Genomic DNA, 18,122 nt, shown 5'->3' on the forward strand with positions numbered 1-18,122 from the left:
CCCCTCCTTTCCCTCAGTCCCTTCCCTCTCCCACGCTGCTCCTTGAAACTTTTTGCCAAGTCTCTCTTCCACTTTTCTTCCAAGGCAGAGGGCCAACCAGCATACCATTAGTCTGCTGACAGGGAAGCCAGATTACCAGGCTATAGCTGTAAGAAGTGAATACAAGCCAGTACAGAATATGGTGAATATTCTCCCTACAACTACTTTAGAAGTGTGCATGTAAATATTGGTTTTGTTTTTTGTTTATTGCATCTGCATACAACACTCACCCCACACCCTGACAGCTCCGCTCCTTCCTCTCCTCAAAAACATGCATTGAATTTGACTCAAAAGCCTTAAGCGGGAGTTTTGATTTCCAGTGCCATTCCAGTCAAACTCATTGAAGCTTGTCGAGGTTCATCCATTTCAACACAAGAGGCAGACATTTCTGATGGCTTTGAGATGAAGCACATTTGTCTTTGCTCCATCCCATCCACGGCTCTTTCCAAACTGATCTATGGTCCACATGCACATGCATGTTAGCAAGGAGACTTTCTCAGGGTGGTTCACAGTAAAGATGACACTGTCTCTTTAGTTGTTTGGAAGTGGTTCAGTTTTTAGAGGCCAAAGTCAAGTAAACCACAGTCCACAGCAAAGTTTGTCCAACGGCACCAACATGAAATTTTTTTCCCCCCAGCATCACTAACAGATTCATGCAGCCAAATGTGTGTACCACTGAGACTAGGAGTAGGAGTAGTAATCCTTCAGGTCCAACTCTTCCGCTGCAGGCCACTTGATCTTAGACTTTAAGTGCAAATATATTTCTGGCTCAAATTAATATTTACCAGTTAAAATAATTCATGATTGTCAATAACATGTCAGCTGCTCATTTAAATATTACCTTCTTGTTTAGATTTGGGATTTTTTTTTAGTTATCATTTACAGTTCACACATTCTCTTTGAGTTAAAAATTAAGCTTAAGAGACGCAGTACACTCACCTTGACAGCGATTAATCACTTAATACATAAAAAGGAAAAGTTGCAAATAGTGGTAAGGGAGAAGTGAGAGAAAATCTAAGTCTAAGAAAATTACAACGTTATACCAGAATGTATGTCTGTAATCTGTATCCAATATATTGATGGTGCAATATAAAGCAGTACTTCCTCAAGTGATACTTGTCGACACAGTTTTGTGAAATATTTATATTTTTATTAAAATAGTGTAAAATATCAATGGATATGCCCGCCACCATTTTGTTGAGTGTTGTTTGCACATGTGTTTTCAAGAGGCTAGACACTGAGTTGCAAACTCTGGGAAATGGACACAGCAATGCACTTTTACTTATTCAGTCACACAAATCTTGTGATGTATCATAGAATACAGCTAGTTTTCCTGCAGTGTATGAAGTAGCTCAAAAATACTATATGGTGCTACTGTTATTATAATGTTAAAATATAGTGTTCATGTTACTCTGATTCCCACTCATAGTAAACAATAGCAGGTGTTTATTACAAACATGTTGGGAAATAATTTTATTGGGGAGAAAAGGTGCTTTGGTCCAAAAGTTAAATAGCCATTTTTACCGGAAGCCTCAGCCCGTTCCCACTGGTTCTCAGAGGAAAAACTGGCCAGTTCTAAGAGGACTGAACTTTTAAATACTGTATATAAAAATCAAAGTTCTCAAGACAACTCATCTTCCTTCTGCTGTCACTACCTTTTATATGTAACTTGCGTGCTAGTTCAGAGATTCAGGCGAGAGGCAGTGTGCTCATCATCCCTGCTCCCCTGCCTCTTCCATACACCCCACCTCCCCACCCCCTCCCTTTTCTGTGTCATAAAGTTGGGATGAGTGCTTTCATTCTCATTGTTACCAGTGGAAGTGTGTAAATATTGTGCGTGCTCCAACCTTCTGTGGATGTTTATATGAATGTTTGTGTAGTGGTGGTTTCAGCGTGGTTGCATCATGGCGTGGTGCATTCCAGGTTGCCTGCTCTTTCGCCAAAGCTTTCGATGCTGTATGTTTCTGAGAGTGCATTTGAAGAACATTCAGTGATGTCCATTATGCTGAACAGCTTCTTTCATTACTAGCAGTATGCTAATAGAATGAAACTAAAAACTATTTGCATACCGTGTCATTTTCATGTGAACAGATGACTGCCATGGTGCCTATGGTGCCCTTTCATTTTTCATATTGAATGGTTTAAAATACTCTCCTCAGGTGAGTCCTCGGTGCGGTGCATGTGGTTTGGCCGTAACTCAGTTTTCAGCTCAGCATCAGTATGAATGACCTGGAAGTTGTATGTTGATGCCTGTATATGTCGAAAATGCAGATATTTTATAGCATGTCTCCCCCTCCTGCCTCAGGTGTCTTTGCTGGAGTACCGTAAGAGGAAGCAGGTTAGCAGCCGTGATTCCGAGCCAGCTGGCTGCAGCTCGTCCCTGGGCAGCACCCCCACTCGGCCTAGCTCTCACTACAACCAGGAGACCCATCATCCTCATTCCCACCACCAGATGCAGCCCCCAGCCTCCCCACACAGCTCTTCATCTTCCTCAGCACACGCCTCCTCCATCCCACAGATAGAGGAGGTCAGTCCCCCTGACCACCATGGGTCATCTGTGCAGTCCAGACGCCAGGACAGCAACCAGTGGTGAGAAAACCACACATGAAAGATGTCACATTTAAAACATGTCATGATCTAAAAAGCCTAGCTTTATAGGTTGTCAAAATATGACCAGGCTGATGGACCTTTTCTGCCTTATTAGGATGGTTCCCACCAGTGTTGAACGTCTAAGGGAAGGCCAGGGGGTTCTGGAACGAGTACTGAGAAGCATTAAGATGGAGCAAATGTTCAAGAGGAGTGACAGTTCTACAGAGAGAGAATCTGGTATGAAGTGTGTAGATCAATGGTTCATTGTTGGACCATGACATTTAAAAAGAATGTCCACACTTTTGATGTGAAAAGCCAACACAGTTATCACCAAAGCAAAACAAAATGCTATTAGAACCCACATAGCTCAAATTCGTTGTTTGTCGAACACATGGAGAGCAATCGATAGAAGGTTTTGCCACTAAATAGAGCTCAGGGAAACGCTGGAACATCTTGTCCTGTAACTCATTTCAAGATAAACTGATTATACATGAAAAATACTGGAATTCTTTTTTTTGTTTTTAATATAGTACCAGCTTATCCTTTTTCCAATACTTTTACAGTTTGATTTAATATAAATTCAGACATACACATCATGTCTTCCATCAGAACTGTTTGTGACTGAATTTTTAGAGGTGCTATCACCATGAAGCAGTATTTCTCTTAAATCACTGGATTACTTTGGATCAGGCAAGGTAAACTGACCCATTGACTAATTATTATATAGCACCTTTCTACCTTAGCAGTACTCAAAGCACTCTACAATGTCATCTCATTCACACACACACACACACACACACACACACACACACACATGGTGGGGACTGCCATGCAAGGTGGACGGAGCGATAAGGGGTTTAGTGTCTTGCTCAAGGACACTTAAAACCCAATCACCTGGGAAAATGAGGATCAAACAAGCGACTGTTTGGTTGCTAGATGACCACACTTCTTCTGAACCATGCCGCCCTGCAAGGGCGATTATTTGTATTCATATCACAATCTCGATTGGGGACGTTAACTGATTCAAAAAACAAGCACCCCTACCTTCTCCTTCCACTAATCACATATTGGTAGAGACCAATGCTGGGGAACAGGCCAAGAATGTCTGTGTAGGAAGTTGTATAAGGACATACAAAGACTTGATCAATCTAGAGGAAAAATCCAGAGAATAACATTGAGAATGGAGCCACCCCCCCCCCCCCAATGTGTTTTTGCACAAAAGCACACACAACTGACATGACAATTTACACCCCCCACACACAAGTGATAAAAGACCCGCCAAGAGTGGGAGGTATAACAGCTGCACTTGTCTGTGGTGCAAATGCACATACAGAAGCAACAGTTTCCATTATTATAGACCACGCCTCCAACTCCATCCTTATAGTTAACCTGCTTGTCATCTTCAATGTGTGGGAGGCAAATAAACAAGACAAATAAATGAGCCACTCAGCAGGTGATCACCCAGAACACTCCAGTGCTGAGTTGGGGTTTTCATCTATGAGGTCAGAAACATGTCATCTGGTAGAAAATCAGACATCAATTCAGCATGAATTTCTATCGCAGAAATGGTTTAAAAAAAAAAATCTAGTGTCAGTGAATCTGTATGTGTGTACATTTCTCTTTTTATTTTCATCTTTTCAGATGCAGATCGGTATGACATGGACACGGTGGCCATGGCTTCTCCCATGAAGAGTCCTCACAGATACAGTCCCTCTGTGTACTCACACCAGGTATGTTGTACGAGCCACACATGCTGTAGGGCTACGATTGCCAAACTGCGCTAAACTGCGTTAGGTCACAATCCATAAACAACACCGAAGAAGTAGCTTTGGCTGTGGCTAACCTAATAATAAGGCATAAGATAGGAGCCCAGATGCAGACCAAGAAGTGTAAGTCAATGTAATCATCTAAAAAATATATTGTTTCTAGATCACTTCTAGTTGAAGATGCATGAAATGAGTTGGTCAGTACCCACCATCCCAGTATTTTTTTTAAGTGAATTTGGCCAATCGTATGTTAACACTTTGATCACTTATCTTGTACATCACTTGATATGTAATCATTAGAGCCTTGTCCAGTTGAATTTTTAGGAGGTTCCCATATCAAATGACAGGAGTTTATTAGCTGCTCGTCAATGAGAAAAAAAATGTGGGATTTTTGAATGGAGTTACTGTTACTTTCTGAGTCCTGATGGCATCACAGTATGGCACGTCAGAACCCGTTCCTGTTCCACTACATGGTTATTTCTCTGTGCACGGCTTGTATGTGAGCAGTTGTAGATTTGGGATCCTTGCCCACTCACATGAATTTTTAGGTTGACTTCTGAGTAGAAAAGGTTGAGTTATTAGCTTCAATTATCGGTAATGTAATTTTGTTGTCTGCTCTGAAAACAATGCTTGGCTCAAATATCCCATGTTGCTCGGGCCCTAATCTGAATTCTGAACCTATTCTTGTTCCACTCTCTCTCGATTGATCAATGCTGGAAAACGATTCCTTCAGTTTATGAATGTAATTGTTTTTTTCATCACAGCCTCACTGACCATATGACCCAGATGTTAAATGAATGTTTGTCTTTGTGTTCAGTCATCAGACAGCCAGCGGCAGACCGACAGTCCCTCGTTCATCCAGCAAACCTCCAACTCTCCATTCCGGAGTTCCTACAGTCCCTCATCAGGCCAGAGCTACTACCCACGCCTTTCTTCCTCCCACCCAGGCCCATCTCAGGACCAGCCTCCATCCCTTTACCCCACTCAAACCCCCACCACCTCATCAGACTCCAGACTGTCAGTGAGCTCTCTACACCAGCAGAGTGGCAGCAGTAGTGTGGACGGAGGCCACAGCTATGGCAGCAGTCACTTAAAAGCCAACCCTTTGAACAGCAGCAGCAGCCTGGCAGGGACTGCTACCCCAGGACCTAGGGCCCTTAGTGGGCAGACTAAAACAGACTTGTGTGCCCAGGCCTCCAGAGGGAACCAACATCAAATGTCTCGCAGCCTTAAGTCTGGCAGTCCAGGCCAGGCACCGTTGCAGGCCAGCTCCAGGCTGCTCTCAGCCTCCGCCACGACAAACTACCCACAGCGAGGGCCAAGCCTCAGCCAGTTCCAGCACTCTCCACTCCAGGGGCCGGGAGTAAGGACACAGTCAGGAAGCTTTTAGGACCTTGTTCAAGTATGCGTGTATGTGTGAGCGTGTGCGAGTGTATGAAGCTACGTTTCTCCTCAACCCCTCAACCTGTGGTGAAATGGGGCTCAGGGAGTTTGGGGAGGGGAAATGTACAGACCTAAGAGGAGCAAGGACGTCTTTACGGATTTCTCAACTTATTTTCTATCTTTTCTTTCTTTATTTTCAAACACAAAAAGAAACCATCACCACATTCTGCACAAAGCCTAATCATTGACTTTGGACAGCATTACAGAATCAGTGGAAAAATCTATTTGGATGACATTTCGAAAAGCAGAAGAAAAAAATCTTAGAAATCACATGTAACTTGAAATTGTCCCCAGTGTTTTCTCATGTGCCGGACTGTGCAAATGCCGGAAAGTCAAAACTTCCACACAAATGTCTGTACAAAGTTATAAAATATGTACCTGTTGTCATGGTACCCAGGTTGGATAACTGCTGAGATGCTTATGTAACAGAAAGCGAGAGTTGTTTCTATTTTTATTTCTTTTTAGTTAACATGAGTTTTTGATTTGGCGAGAGGCCGAGTCTGTGCTGCAGTAAATACGTGTTGGTTTGGAAACGGGGAAGCGATGCAAGTCGATGCGTTAATCATCCATTTTAAAGATGCATTAGAGAGGCAGGGAGGGGCTGCTCTCCCTGGATAGGATCATTCCATATGATTGCCATCTTCCCTGTTCTCTCTCACTTAACATAAAACAGCCCTTGTTCCCTCAAGGTTCTGTCTTTTTTGTTGTTTTGGTTCCATTGTTCTCTTCCTCTGTTCTTTGATCTTCACTGGACTGTTCTGATTTCACTTCAGTAGTACTTCACTGTAGACTTCTGTTATTGTACTTGAGACATACAGGTCTAATGATTCATGGTGCTGCAAACTTGTTTTTCTTTTTCTTTTTTTTTCAATAAATTTGAAATCCAGTTATGTTCCCCACATATGGCTGCTTTCATCTTGTCATTACATCCGTTTAAATCTGTTTGTTTGGCCAAATATCATGAATAATAATCTACATTGTTGGGAAAAGGAGCAAAATAAGAGGTTTGACGATATTTTAAGCTCAAGTGTTGGATGTGACTGTTTCTATTCTACAAACTTTGTGTATCAAACAGATACTGAGTAACAAATCAGCAGATCCCTCATTATATGTTCCTTCCCTTCCAGGATTGTAATGGTCAGATTTATTTTAATTTCATGGTTATTCTGGTGCCTGTAATTTGTGGTGCTGTTGACCATTAGGGAGACATCTCCCTAAAATATTTTTGAACAGATTTAAACATGATTGGAACACTAAAATACTCGTGGAGGATTCAGCATAGGGCTTTTGTATTATGTTGTTTTAGTTCTATCTAGCTGTACCGAATAATTTTGAGAGTTTCTTTTCTGACCAATCCTCACATTCCATGTGTCACCACAGAAAGTATTTTTTTAATTAAAAAAAAAAGATTTATTTAAAAGAAAAAATAACCCTGTCCTTCATCGATAACTGCTTCACTTTAAAAGGTAAAAAGCTGTATTTTCATTTTGCTTTGAACACTGATCCACACAAAATGACTTGTAGGAAAGAGACAGTTGCCATGACTACCGCAGTGGGATCACAGCAGCAGGAACCGCCCTATCCTCCCCCCTCCTCCTTCTGAGACTTTTAGTTGGTAGAACAGGAAGCACCTGCCGCATTTGTGTGGAACACTACAAGAAGCCAGAGTCCGGTCATATAATAGGATCCCCCCCTCCACCACCACCACAACCAACACACTGAAGGTTACTTGTGTTACATGAATGTCTGACTTAAAACAAATGAACCAGCACCTTAAAATGAAAGTAATACAACCTAAAAAACACACACAATAGGACAATATGTATGATTATGTGTACTTGTATAGGAAGAAATGTGATATAGACTTGTATGGAGAAATGGTACACTCCATCGCATGATCTTTGTTTTTAGGGTCTGCGTGACCAGCATATGTCAGATGGTTGGAAGTTGACCATGGGGTCTGTTCCTGGATTTCCCCCCAAAAACAGACACTGCATTCCCTTTGTTTTGTTTTGTTTTTTTTTCTTTTCTAAAGATAACTATTTCAAATGTTCCCCTCCAAAAAGATTTAAGAAGCAAGAGATGTAATGCATTTTGATAATAAAATAATGCTAATGGTAATGTATTTTGAAACCTGCCAATGTGAAGTCATTTAAGAGAGTCGCTTATACACTCTGGGCTTGTGATGAATGTGTATGTAAAAAAAAAAAAAATGTCTTCCAAAATGTTTTTTCTGAAGAAAAATACATTTTTTCTTCAACTTGAGTGGACAGTTGTGTAACTGTCTTCTACCATCTGACTGTTCAGCTCTGCTTATTTTGGTGCAGCAGTCAGCTTTTATTCCTGCTTTAGATGTAGCATCTGTATGGGTTTATATTCCTCATATTCGTGAAGGATTATAGTTTGTTCCTTTGTGGGAAATACGCAGTTCTTCTACTCTATATGTTGGTTCTCGGTCATCTAGTGCTGGTATGGCCTTTTCATGTGAACATGCACTAAAACTGGTAAGGAAACATTGGATTTTACTTTGTTGATCAGCACTGTCATTGTACTTTGTGGTACTGACTCCAGATATCATGTAGTATTTTATTTGGGGCCTTGGTGAGTTCGCAACTCTCTCTCAGCTTGGACCTGTTTGGTAGAAACCCATGGGTAGGATTCCATTGAAGGTAGGTGTAATGGTCTCTGTTAGGGCACCATGGAACAAGCCATCAGTGGTGCTTTCTGAATGCTATCAAATTTAGTATTGATACTCTTAAAGTCCAAGTTTTTATTCAATCTTTAAAGTGAAATTTAACCCAAAAATTACATTCTGTCTTTCAAGTCTTCACAAATGGATGTCTTGACCTCAGATCACATTTTTGTGACTGCAGAAAGAGCCAGTTACTTATTGAAGCTAATGATGATGAATAGCTAACAAAAGTAAAACTGCCCAAAATATTCACTTAAAAACCCTCAAGTGTACCATCTGGTATAATCCATGTCATTTTATCCAGTCGGGGGCTCGGTTACCCAAAAACAAATTTAGCTAAAAACAAACTACAATGCTTCCAATTCTGCAATGAGCTTGAAGATGTGGATGACACTGGATGATGTGCTTCACCATTATACTTAAGCAGTTTTTCTGTTGTTAGCATCAATCACCTTTAGCTTCAAACTTAATATACGAGGCTGACTCTGCATTCACAAAGAATCAATGCTAGAAGGAAACATTTCCTTGTAGCTAAAAGGGAAAAAACATGGGCTGAAGGACTGCTTTAATAATGAGCTTTTGTTCCGTTACAGAGGTGGATAACTGGCTAGTGACATTAAATGATGAGATTGAAGTCTAGCTGTGACCATGTATTTCAAAATCTACATCACAGTGTTAATTAACAAGTCAATTGCTGCCATACATTCCAGATCACGATGCCGGAAAGCTCGGAGCTGTAGTCCTGTCTCTGTCCAGGAGAGAGAAGCATTGAGTTACACTCCCCCATAACCCAGAGAAATAACTTGGCTGACAAGAAGTATAAATGGAAATGGGGTGGGTATATTACCAGAAATGCCTGGAATTATACTTTTCTTTCCATAAACAAAAAGGTTTCTTTGTTCAGTAGCCAAATAGGGTCACTTTCAAACTGCTGGGCACAAGATGTATCCACTTTCACAAGGAAATCAACCCTCAATATTTGTGCTTTGGAGTTTTTCTCCCACAAAACATACACATACATACAAAAGTAACTGAAGCATAAATCAGCTCCGAACTACTTGTGACATCAGATGTCTTGTGTGTAGTTTTGCAGCACAGAGAAGTATTCTTTCTCCAGCAGACGAACGTGGAAACAGCCTTCTGACATCAAATACTGAACATCATCATCAAAATCAACCTCAAATGTGCAGTGGTAGATTTCGTTCAACAAATGGCAAAGTTGTAAATTATCAGCATAGCACTGGCACTCAATCCCAAGGGAACAGATAATCTGAACCAATTATGCCAGGTATGGTGAAAACAACAGTGGACCAAAGATGGACCCCTGTGGGACTCCTTGCACAAAAGCACAAGACTCAGAGAAAACATTGTTGTAAAATCACCTTGAGATCTTTCTGACACTTTCCATAATTTTTAACTGTCTGACAAGCAGAAAGAAACCCTTCTCTCTGCTTACATTACGGCGCTCAAGAAATCCATCTGAACATCTGTTTATGGTAGAATATTGAATACACAATTTTGCAAAAATGCTATGTAGCTACACAAAAAGAATTAGTTTGTGCTTAACATTCACAATGAAAACTGAAAATTTTGAGATATTATCAGATACAACCACTTTAACTTCTTCAGCCTCCTATCCTGTCTTGCTCTCTCAGGTTCCAAAGCCTGCTGTTCCTCCTCTGTGGATATTCTGGTTCAGATAGACAAGGATCAGGATCTTTGTTTGTGCAGAAATAATCCTCCTAATCCTCTCATCCTCAAAGATCTTTCATTAAGATTTGTTGACAATCACTCAATGAAGCTTTTGGGGTGCCGTCTCAAATCACTGCATCAGGTCAGGAAACTAGTTCTGGTTATGTATCTGACTCTTAAATAACATCACCTGTTTACATTCAAGTCGACAAAACCAACTGGAAAAAAAAAAATTTATTCAAAGCCACAGAACGAACAATAATAATCTACAGAATGATATGGTATCACAAGCTCCGCCCGGTCAATTTAGAGTCATATAAAGAGTCAAAACCTTAAAATAAGATGGACAAATTTACTGAATGTTGTATTTCCCCTATCTACAATTAGCTATGTCTACTTATATGTGTGCAGTGCTTTTCTTCGGAGTGTCAGAATTTTTAAATCTTCTACTGCTCTGAGATTAAATTTTCGTTCAAAGTGCAATCTGGAAGCACAATTGTAAAATGAGAAATATTTAATCCTTTTATTGGGGTAAAAAGCGGTATTTATATTATGTTTACTTTCCCTCTCTTTCATAAAAAAAAATGCTTGCTGCCAGGTTGCTCCAAATCACTTTTTTTCTTGTTTGAAAATTGCGTTCATGTACATACACATCATCTGTTTTGTGACACGATTTCTGGAGGACCAGTAATCTCTACAGACGAGCGACAATCCCACATGTAGAGGTCATTCGGCGACAGGAGTAAACAGCTCACGGGGTTCAAAACGTCGACCCTCAGCGTCACTCAAAAGCCGAGCTGGTATTGTCACGTGGTCGTATCAGCTTCCTGTTTACGGTCTGATGTACCTTTAGACTGTAGTACACAGATTGCAACATCTCTCACTGCTGTAGGCGCTTCCACCAACAATAACACACGCAGCACAAGGTCCTGCAGCAGCTCGGCTGACTACTGTTTTAACCTTAATCCGTTCATCGTCATGCTCGTGCTCACTAAGAAGACACGAGGAACTGACATTGAGGAAACTTGAGCAGGCCGGGAGGGATCCTGGATGTTTCCTGTGTCCAGCTGACCGGAGTGCAGTAACTTCGTGCCGGGTGTCTGGGGTCACTTCACCACTTATCTAAACCACAGATATAACATCGGCGATGTGGGAGAGGACTACCAAGTCTTGAAATTGTTTTAAATTTGTCTTCGTTGTTTCTGGGTGAGCGAGTGAAAACGACTAAGCTACGCCTGTTAAGCTAAACTAGCCTGTTCTCTCGGGTGCTACTCCCGGCAGCAGCAGCAGCAGTCGCCGAGTTGTGTGGCTGGTTGTCCGCGCTGGCTAAGTGCTTGTGTTTCGAGAGTGGTGCAGCTCGCCGGTGCCCTGAATTCAGGAAGAATTCCCGGCCCCGGCCCCCTCAAGCGGGCAGTCAGGAAAAAGCTGGCTGGGAAGGGATGGCCTGGTCGGTCTTCCCGTTCCAAAGGACACGGTTCTGCGGTGTTTGAAGGAGGTCGAGTCCGGTTTGAGGCAGCCACTACGGTTCGCGGCGCTATGATGGCCGCCTCCCCCTCTGCAGCCGGTGGCTTTAAGGCCCCCGGACTGTCCGTCAGAAAGAGCGAGGAAATAGTGGATTTGATAGATTTGTTTTCGAAGACCCAGTACAGAGCCAAGGAGGTTACTCCTCGGGTAAGTTTGGCGCTGTCCCGCAACGGTAGCCAACTGACTCCTTGTCACTCACCTGTGCGATTGATACATTGAATAATTTCTCATTGTTACCAATTTTAAGTAATGTTGGTCTTTCGACACACTTCATAACCATAGAGTAACAGATGATTCTGGTGCCCTTCTGCTGTGCTACATTACTCAGTCGTAGACTCGCATTCTATTCAGACCCAGTTCCAGAGGCAGCTTTGACAGCTGCTGGTGCATTTGATTTCCCTTGAGTTGGACATGTGACTGAATGTATTGAAGTAATTCTCGATTTATATTGCAGCACCTCTGTGCCATTACTATTGAAGCAAATAGGGATTTTGCGCATCATGAGTATCGGTGGATATTGGTCTTTTTTTTTTTTTTAATGGATCAGTATTGGCCCAGTGGCCAGCATTGATGTCTGCAGCATATTAAAATGAGTTTCCCATTTTTGCTCATTGTTTTTGTGAAGAAGCAATATTGGACATTGTTTTTTTCCCCCAAATTTTATTGAAAATAAAGAAAAACATTTCTCTTCAGATTGAACTGTATTCTCATATGAACTGTCTGTCTTGTTATACAGGAAATATCTATTACAAATACAAATATCAGCTAATGGCCAATCCCCACAAGCAAAAGTGTACAAAACAAAGAATTTAACAGAGCAATGTTGAAGAGAAGAGAGCAAAACGGATGTCAAACTGGCCTGTTTCAGGGAAGTTCCAGTCATAGTTACGATCCACTCTGTCCTACTGTGATGAATAACGTGGTAATGATCCTCAAATACCACCTAATAATGCATCCTCACTTTATGTTGCTTCTGGTGCTTTACTTGACATCAACTCATATCATCGGTCAATAATCTTATAACATGCGGCAACATGGTAAAGGTTCAGCTGATACTGAACCCTGCTAGTTAGCATTTGTAGTCTAGGAAATATTCCAGGTAAAGTACTCGGTATGTGATATATAAAACAATCTATTGCAAGACCACCTTGTTTTTAAACTTTTAATCTGCTCCTTTTTCGGGGTGTCTCTCTTGTCTGTCCACTAAAACATTTGTAGAATGTTGTGTTTGATTTGGAATTTTACTGGTTTTCTCAGGTTTGAAAGCTTTGCTGCAAATCACTAACACATTTTGCTGCAATTTCTTTTCAGATGGAGATGATTGAGAAGCGTTGCCTGGAGTTATTTGCCAGAGATTACAAGTACAGCGTAATCCACAATCCCAATGGAGAAGTTTGCGGCCATTACCCACGACAGATTGTTTTCCTGGAGTATGAATGCACAGATGTTGAGAGAGACAGGTACCACTCCAATACTAGACCTTATATTCCCCATACAAAATCCAGGCCATTCAGTTACTAATTACCCCCTTATTTGTTTGTGGCATTCCTGTGTTCATGCACACCTGACTTTGCTGCAGGGAGCAAAGGTTCACCCTCTTCCTCAACTCCACTGATTACGTCAGGACAAGAGAGGGGTGAACTGACTTATCTGTCACATGAGCTCATTCTATGGCTAGAAATAGGCCACACTTTGCCAGTATCCAATAAATCCTTATTTGTTACTGATGAATAATGCAGATGCACCTTTTTCCACGATGGCAAAGGCCACTTTGTCTGGTAGAATGTCTCATTTGCACAGAGAAGACAGTTTGCAAATGAAAAAAAAAAAACATGTGAAGGAGTTTAGGATATCAGACTTTCATTTGGATGAGTTCATTCATGGGGCCGCTTGGCTCAGAGGTAGAGAGGTGGTCCCACAACTGAGGGGCTGCTGGGTCAATCCTCACTTCCCCCCAGTGACCATGTTGAGCAAGATACTGAACCCCTGATGGCTTCTGATGTGTAGCTTGGCACATTGTATGGCAGCCTCCACCGTGTGTGTGTGTGTGTGTGTAAATGAGGGGATACTGTAAAGCATTTTGAGTACCACTGAGGTAGAAAGGTGCTGTATGAAAATGAGTCAAATTTGTTTAAGTGAAGTGAGTTTTGTCTTGGCGACACGGTGGTGCAGTGGTTAGCACTGTCACCTCACAGCAAGAAGGTTCCGGGTTTGAGTCCCGGCTCGGGCACTGGATTTTCTGTGTGGAGTCTGCATGTTCTCCTCATGCCTGCGTGGGTTCTTTGTGGTACTCTGGCTTCTTCCCACCGTCCAAAGACATGAAATTGGGGACTAGGCTGATTTATACTCTAAATTGACCGTAGGTATGAATGTGAGTGTGAATGGTTGTCTGTCTCTATGTGTTTGCCCTGCCATGGACTGGCGACCTGTCCAGGGTGAACCCTGCCTCTCGCCCGTAGCCGCTGGGATAGGCTCCAGCCCCCCCGCGACCCTTAACAGGAACAAGTGAAAGAAAATGGATGGATGGATGGATGAAGATGCTTAACTGTTTTTTTTCTACTACTTTTGCCAGCAAGGGGGCACTCAAAACACAAAGAGTCCTGAATAAATTGTGGTCCATGTTGGAATTAGACAAAATTGCTATTTATGATGAACCAAAGGCAGTTTGTGTAGATATTCTTTCATTTATTCATTTTTTTCTTTCTTTTTTTTTTTTTTTACATGAAGACAGGCCATGTTACTTTGATTCATTTGAAACGTACCATATTCTCTCAAAAATAGCATTTTTATTCAGGATCACGTGACGAGAGAATGACTTCTGCTCTGCTAAACAGTTTTACAAAATAATGCATCCTGGAGAGGATCATGTAGAACACAAAGGCCTCTTGTAAGACATTAACTCTGTCATGAAATAATTTAGTTAGGCCACTTCACTTGCTTCCAAATTTTTTCAACATGATCTCAGTGGTTGTTCTAAAAGGGCACTGTGACCTGTGCATTCCATTCAGGGAATTAACAGTGGAAGATCTTCAGTACGGTTATCAAAGCTGGATGCTGTCTGTGTGTTTTTCCCATTCTCTTGTATTTTAGTAAAGCCCTGTGGAAATTTCTTCAAATTTCGTTCAAATTTTGTTTGAAAAAGGTGACTTCACTAAACATTTTGTTTTTTGGGCTTTGTGACGCTCTCGATTCATGAGAGTCAGATTTAACAAAAAGGATCATTTGACTCTTTGCACTGACGAGATTTTCGTGGTTCAATGTCACTGTGACTGCACAAAAAAATGATTTTGACTAACAATTCACAAAATAAAATTCATGCAAATGAATTGCTCCTTCAGTGTGACATCATGGTGTTGAGTTGAGGAGATAATGAATGAGTGGATAAATGTCTTAAAAGCTTCGGGGTCTTACAGTGACGGTTTGTTCATCAATTCATCATTCAGTCCCGTAAAACCTTCTAATGTTCACCTTCATGTTTTTAAAACAAATTATTCATATTTACTGAGTAACGTATGACATCCAAGGCTCTTAGCTGCTTGATGTGGATCAAACAGCTTCTCAGTGGCTTGTTTTGCTGTTCAGCTCCAGCTTCGCTGTTTCACCTCACTCTTATCAGACTTTGTGTCACGTTTGACCACAGCAGGCAGCTGTTGTCAGAGCTCCTGCTCAGCACCGCGCGGCAGACAGTCACAGTTTAAGACGAACACGGTGGAGCCAAATACTTCCCTTAGGGGCTGCTCGAGGCCAAAACAGTTCGAAAACCCTTGTCGTCACCTTCTTAAAATAATCGCCAATGTCACTTTTTCAAATTTTTCAGAAAACACAATCATCTGGAGACAAAACATCATAAGGAGTTGATTCAGGCAAAAAAAAAAAAAAATTGTCCAAAAAGGACTGTGGCAATTATTTTAAGAGGGTGATGATGTGCTGCCTGGACACCAACATGTAACATGCTGGTTATATTGCAGGTAGTGCAGTTATCAGTAGTTGTCCAGCCTGATGTGCAGCCACCTCTGTGTGACCTACAGGTCAGGTGATCATATGGCAGTCATATTGACTGTTGCTGACTACAGTACTAGGGAGCACAGCACTATTTAGATTTCAACTGCTTTATAATTTCTTCTTCTATATGAAGTGCTAAATTTAAGTTGATGTAACCAAGCAAGCTGAGAAATGAGTGTCAAATGATTTGTATGTGCAGGTATGAGAGCGCAGTCCAGATCAGTAAACTGCAGGACCTGGTAAACCGGAGTAAACTGGCCCGCTGCAGAGGGAGGTTCGTCTGTCCTGTCATCCTCTACAATGGCAAGGTATTTATTTCAGACTTGTTTTATTTAACTGTTTAGGCTAGATTGGTTGATCTCATGACGTCAAGGTGTTCTTCGTAAAGAGAAGTTCCTCATTTTTCTACATGTCAAACATGCGAGGGGTGTGGCTTCCTAAAATGATTATTATTCCAATTTTGATTGTTTTTGGTCACTGGCGCCAAATTCATCAACGCCAGATCATTCGTTTGCTATAATTCATCCGGTTTGATATATTATGTGTGAGCCTGGTTGTAAGAGTTCTGTGCTGAGATCTGTCCTCGTCTATAATTGATTGATAAAGAGTTTTCACCTGGTTGTGTCTTTTTACTTATAATTCATATTGTTTTATATTTTATATATTTTTTCCATGTATTTCTATGTCCAGTGTTTCAATGATTGGGCAAAGTTGTCTGAAGCCCGAAGTGACTGATGCTTCTATTTTTGCTTTTATCCAAATTTGGTGATTGTCATATTGGTCTCGAATTTCATTCTGAATGACATTGCAGCCTTAAATCAAACGTGCTATAAGCTGTAGGAAAACCCTTTGGGCCTTTTGAATATAATGGTAGTGACTAATAACACCTTATATTTTGAAAACTAAAATAGTAGCATGGCAACTCTGAGTCACAGTCATTGAGATGCTTCTGAAAAAAAATATTTTGAAGGAGTTTTATTTGCGCAATAATTGTACGGGTGAATACAAGAACAGTACAAACAATAATCAAGACAGTTGAAATGGTGTGTGCTGCAAGTTCAAATATATATTAATTATTGCATCAACACAACAATAGAGGAAAGAAAAAAATAAAACAAATTAAACAGAGGAAAAAGATGCCACTGTAGTTTATAGGAATTTTAATTTGCAAACATTCAAGGTGGCCTTTGGAATTCAAAAAAGAACTAAAAAGTTCCCAACCCACTTGCGAATGTGAACTACTTTGACTATGCCAAGCTGGCTAAAAATGTCTGTTATTTTTATTTTTTACTCTGTCTTTTCAGTAGAATTTCAAACTTAGGGTTGCTGCGCTAGTAAACATAATTAGTATGACATTCCTTTCTTCCTTTAAAAGAAACCACGGGACAATAGGGGTCTATGAAACCGTAATAGTTACATTTAGAAAGTAAAAGCGATAGAACTTGGACTTAAACACATTGTAAAAGCAATACCTTGACATGTTACTGTTTTTTAATCATATGCCAGATTTTCAGGTATTGCCACTGCCCCGCTTTTGTATTGTAGCTCTGCTCGAGACAAGCTATGAATTCTGGTAGAAGCCTGCTGGTTTGAGCACGGTTTGGTTTCTGCCTCATTGCAGCACATTTGCCGGTCGTCGACACTGGCAGGCTGGGGGGAGCTGTACGGACGCACAGGTTATAACTACATCTTCTCAGGTAGCGCGCGCACACACACTCACACACACACACACACACACACATACATACATACATACATACATACATACATACATACATACATACATACATACACACACACACAGAATGTTAAACTTATTCTTCAAATTCTTATCAGGAAAAATTGGGAAATCCTGTTAACTTGGGTCTATTGAGTTTTGATGAGTTGTGTTCTATGATTATGAGTGTCAGCCTGTGCTTGATGCCAGCTCTCTGTATAATAACAATGTGACTCAACACAGTGTAGTCACATGCTATTGTGCTGCTGCTAAATATGGCTCCAGGATACAATATGCCTGTTTCCTTTAGGAAGGTGGACCACAAAGCTGGCTCATTTTAACCGGCATCTTCTTGCTCAGAGTTGATAGTATTCAGAGAGCTGTGCCAGACATTTGCAGGGTCATGTCAAGATACAGTATTTCCAACAGAAGCATAGAAGGGGGGGGGGGGGGCGGCAGGTCTCAGAGGTAGAGTGGCAGTAGATCCTCCTTTGATCCTCACTTCCCCCGGTTACCATGTCAGAGTATCCTTGAGCAAGATACTGAAACGTAATTGCTAATTAATTGCTCCTGATGGCTCGGCAATGGACTAACGACCTGTCCAGGGTGAACCCCGCCTCTCTAGTGTCAACAGGGATGGGCTGCAGCCTTTTCACAG

General features: G+C 41.3%; 2 protein-coding genes across 5 annotated transcripts in view; both read left to right on the forward strand.

Moving 5' to 3' along the window:
* Positions 1 to 8,039, forward strand: part of setd5 (SET domain containing 5) — a 47,534-nt gene extending 39,495 nt beyond the window's left edge. For 3 of the 4 annotated variants that reach the window (XM_086198374.1, XM_086198372.1, XM_086198375.1), the window contains exons 21-25: positions 89 to 181; positions 2,345 to 2,628; positions 2,744 to 2,865; positions 4,270 to 4,358; positions 5,212 to 8,039. In XM_086198374.1, the coding sequence (XP_086054500.1) occupies positions 89 to 181; positions 2,345 to 2,628; positions 2,744 to 2,865; positions 4,270 to 4,358; positions 5,212 to 5,784 (1,161 nt within the window). In that variant the 3' untranslated portion in view covers positions 5,785 to 8,039. The remainder of the gene's footprint in view (positions 1 to 88; positions 182 to 2,344; positions 2,629 to 2,743; positions 2,866 to 4,269; positions 4,359 to 5,211) is intronic. The other variant, XM_086198376.1, reaches the window with a different exon arrangement.
* A 2,993-nt stretch (positions 8,040 to 11,032) lies between these two features.
* mtmr14 (myotubularin related protein 14) overlaps positions 11,033 to 18,122 on the forward strand; it is a 31,404-nt gene continuing 24,314 nt past the window's right edge. Inside the window, exons 1-4 of the mRNA XM_086198378.1 lie at positions 11,033 to 11,892; positions 13,057 to 13,205; positions 15,947 to 16,055; positions 17,369 to 17,444. Of these exons, the coding sequence (XP_086054504.1) occupies positions 11,758 to 11,892; positions 13,057 to 13,205; positions 15,947 to 16,055; positions 17,369 to 17,444 (469 nt within the window). The 5' untranslated portion in view covers positions 11,033 to 11,757. The remainder of the gene's footprint in view (positions 11,893 to 13,056; positions 13,206 to 15,946; positions 16,056 to 17,368; positions 17,445 to 18,122) is intronic.

This window comes from Aulostomus chinensis, chromosome 3, assembly GCF_037954235.1.
Source record: "Aulostomus chinensis isolate RoL2024-O1b breed Wild chromosome 3, RoL_Achi_v1.0, whole genome shotgun sequence".
Classification (NCBI taxonomy): Eukaryota; Metazoa; Chordata; class Actinopteri; order Syngnathiformes; family Aulostomidae; genus Aulostomus; species Aulostomus chinensis.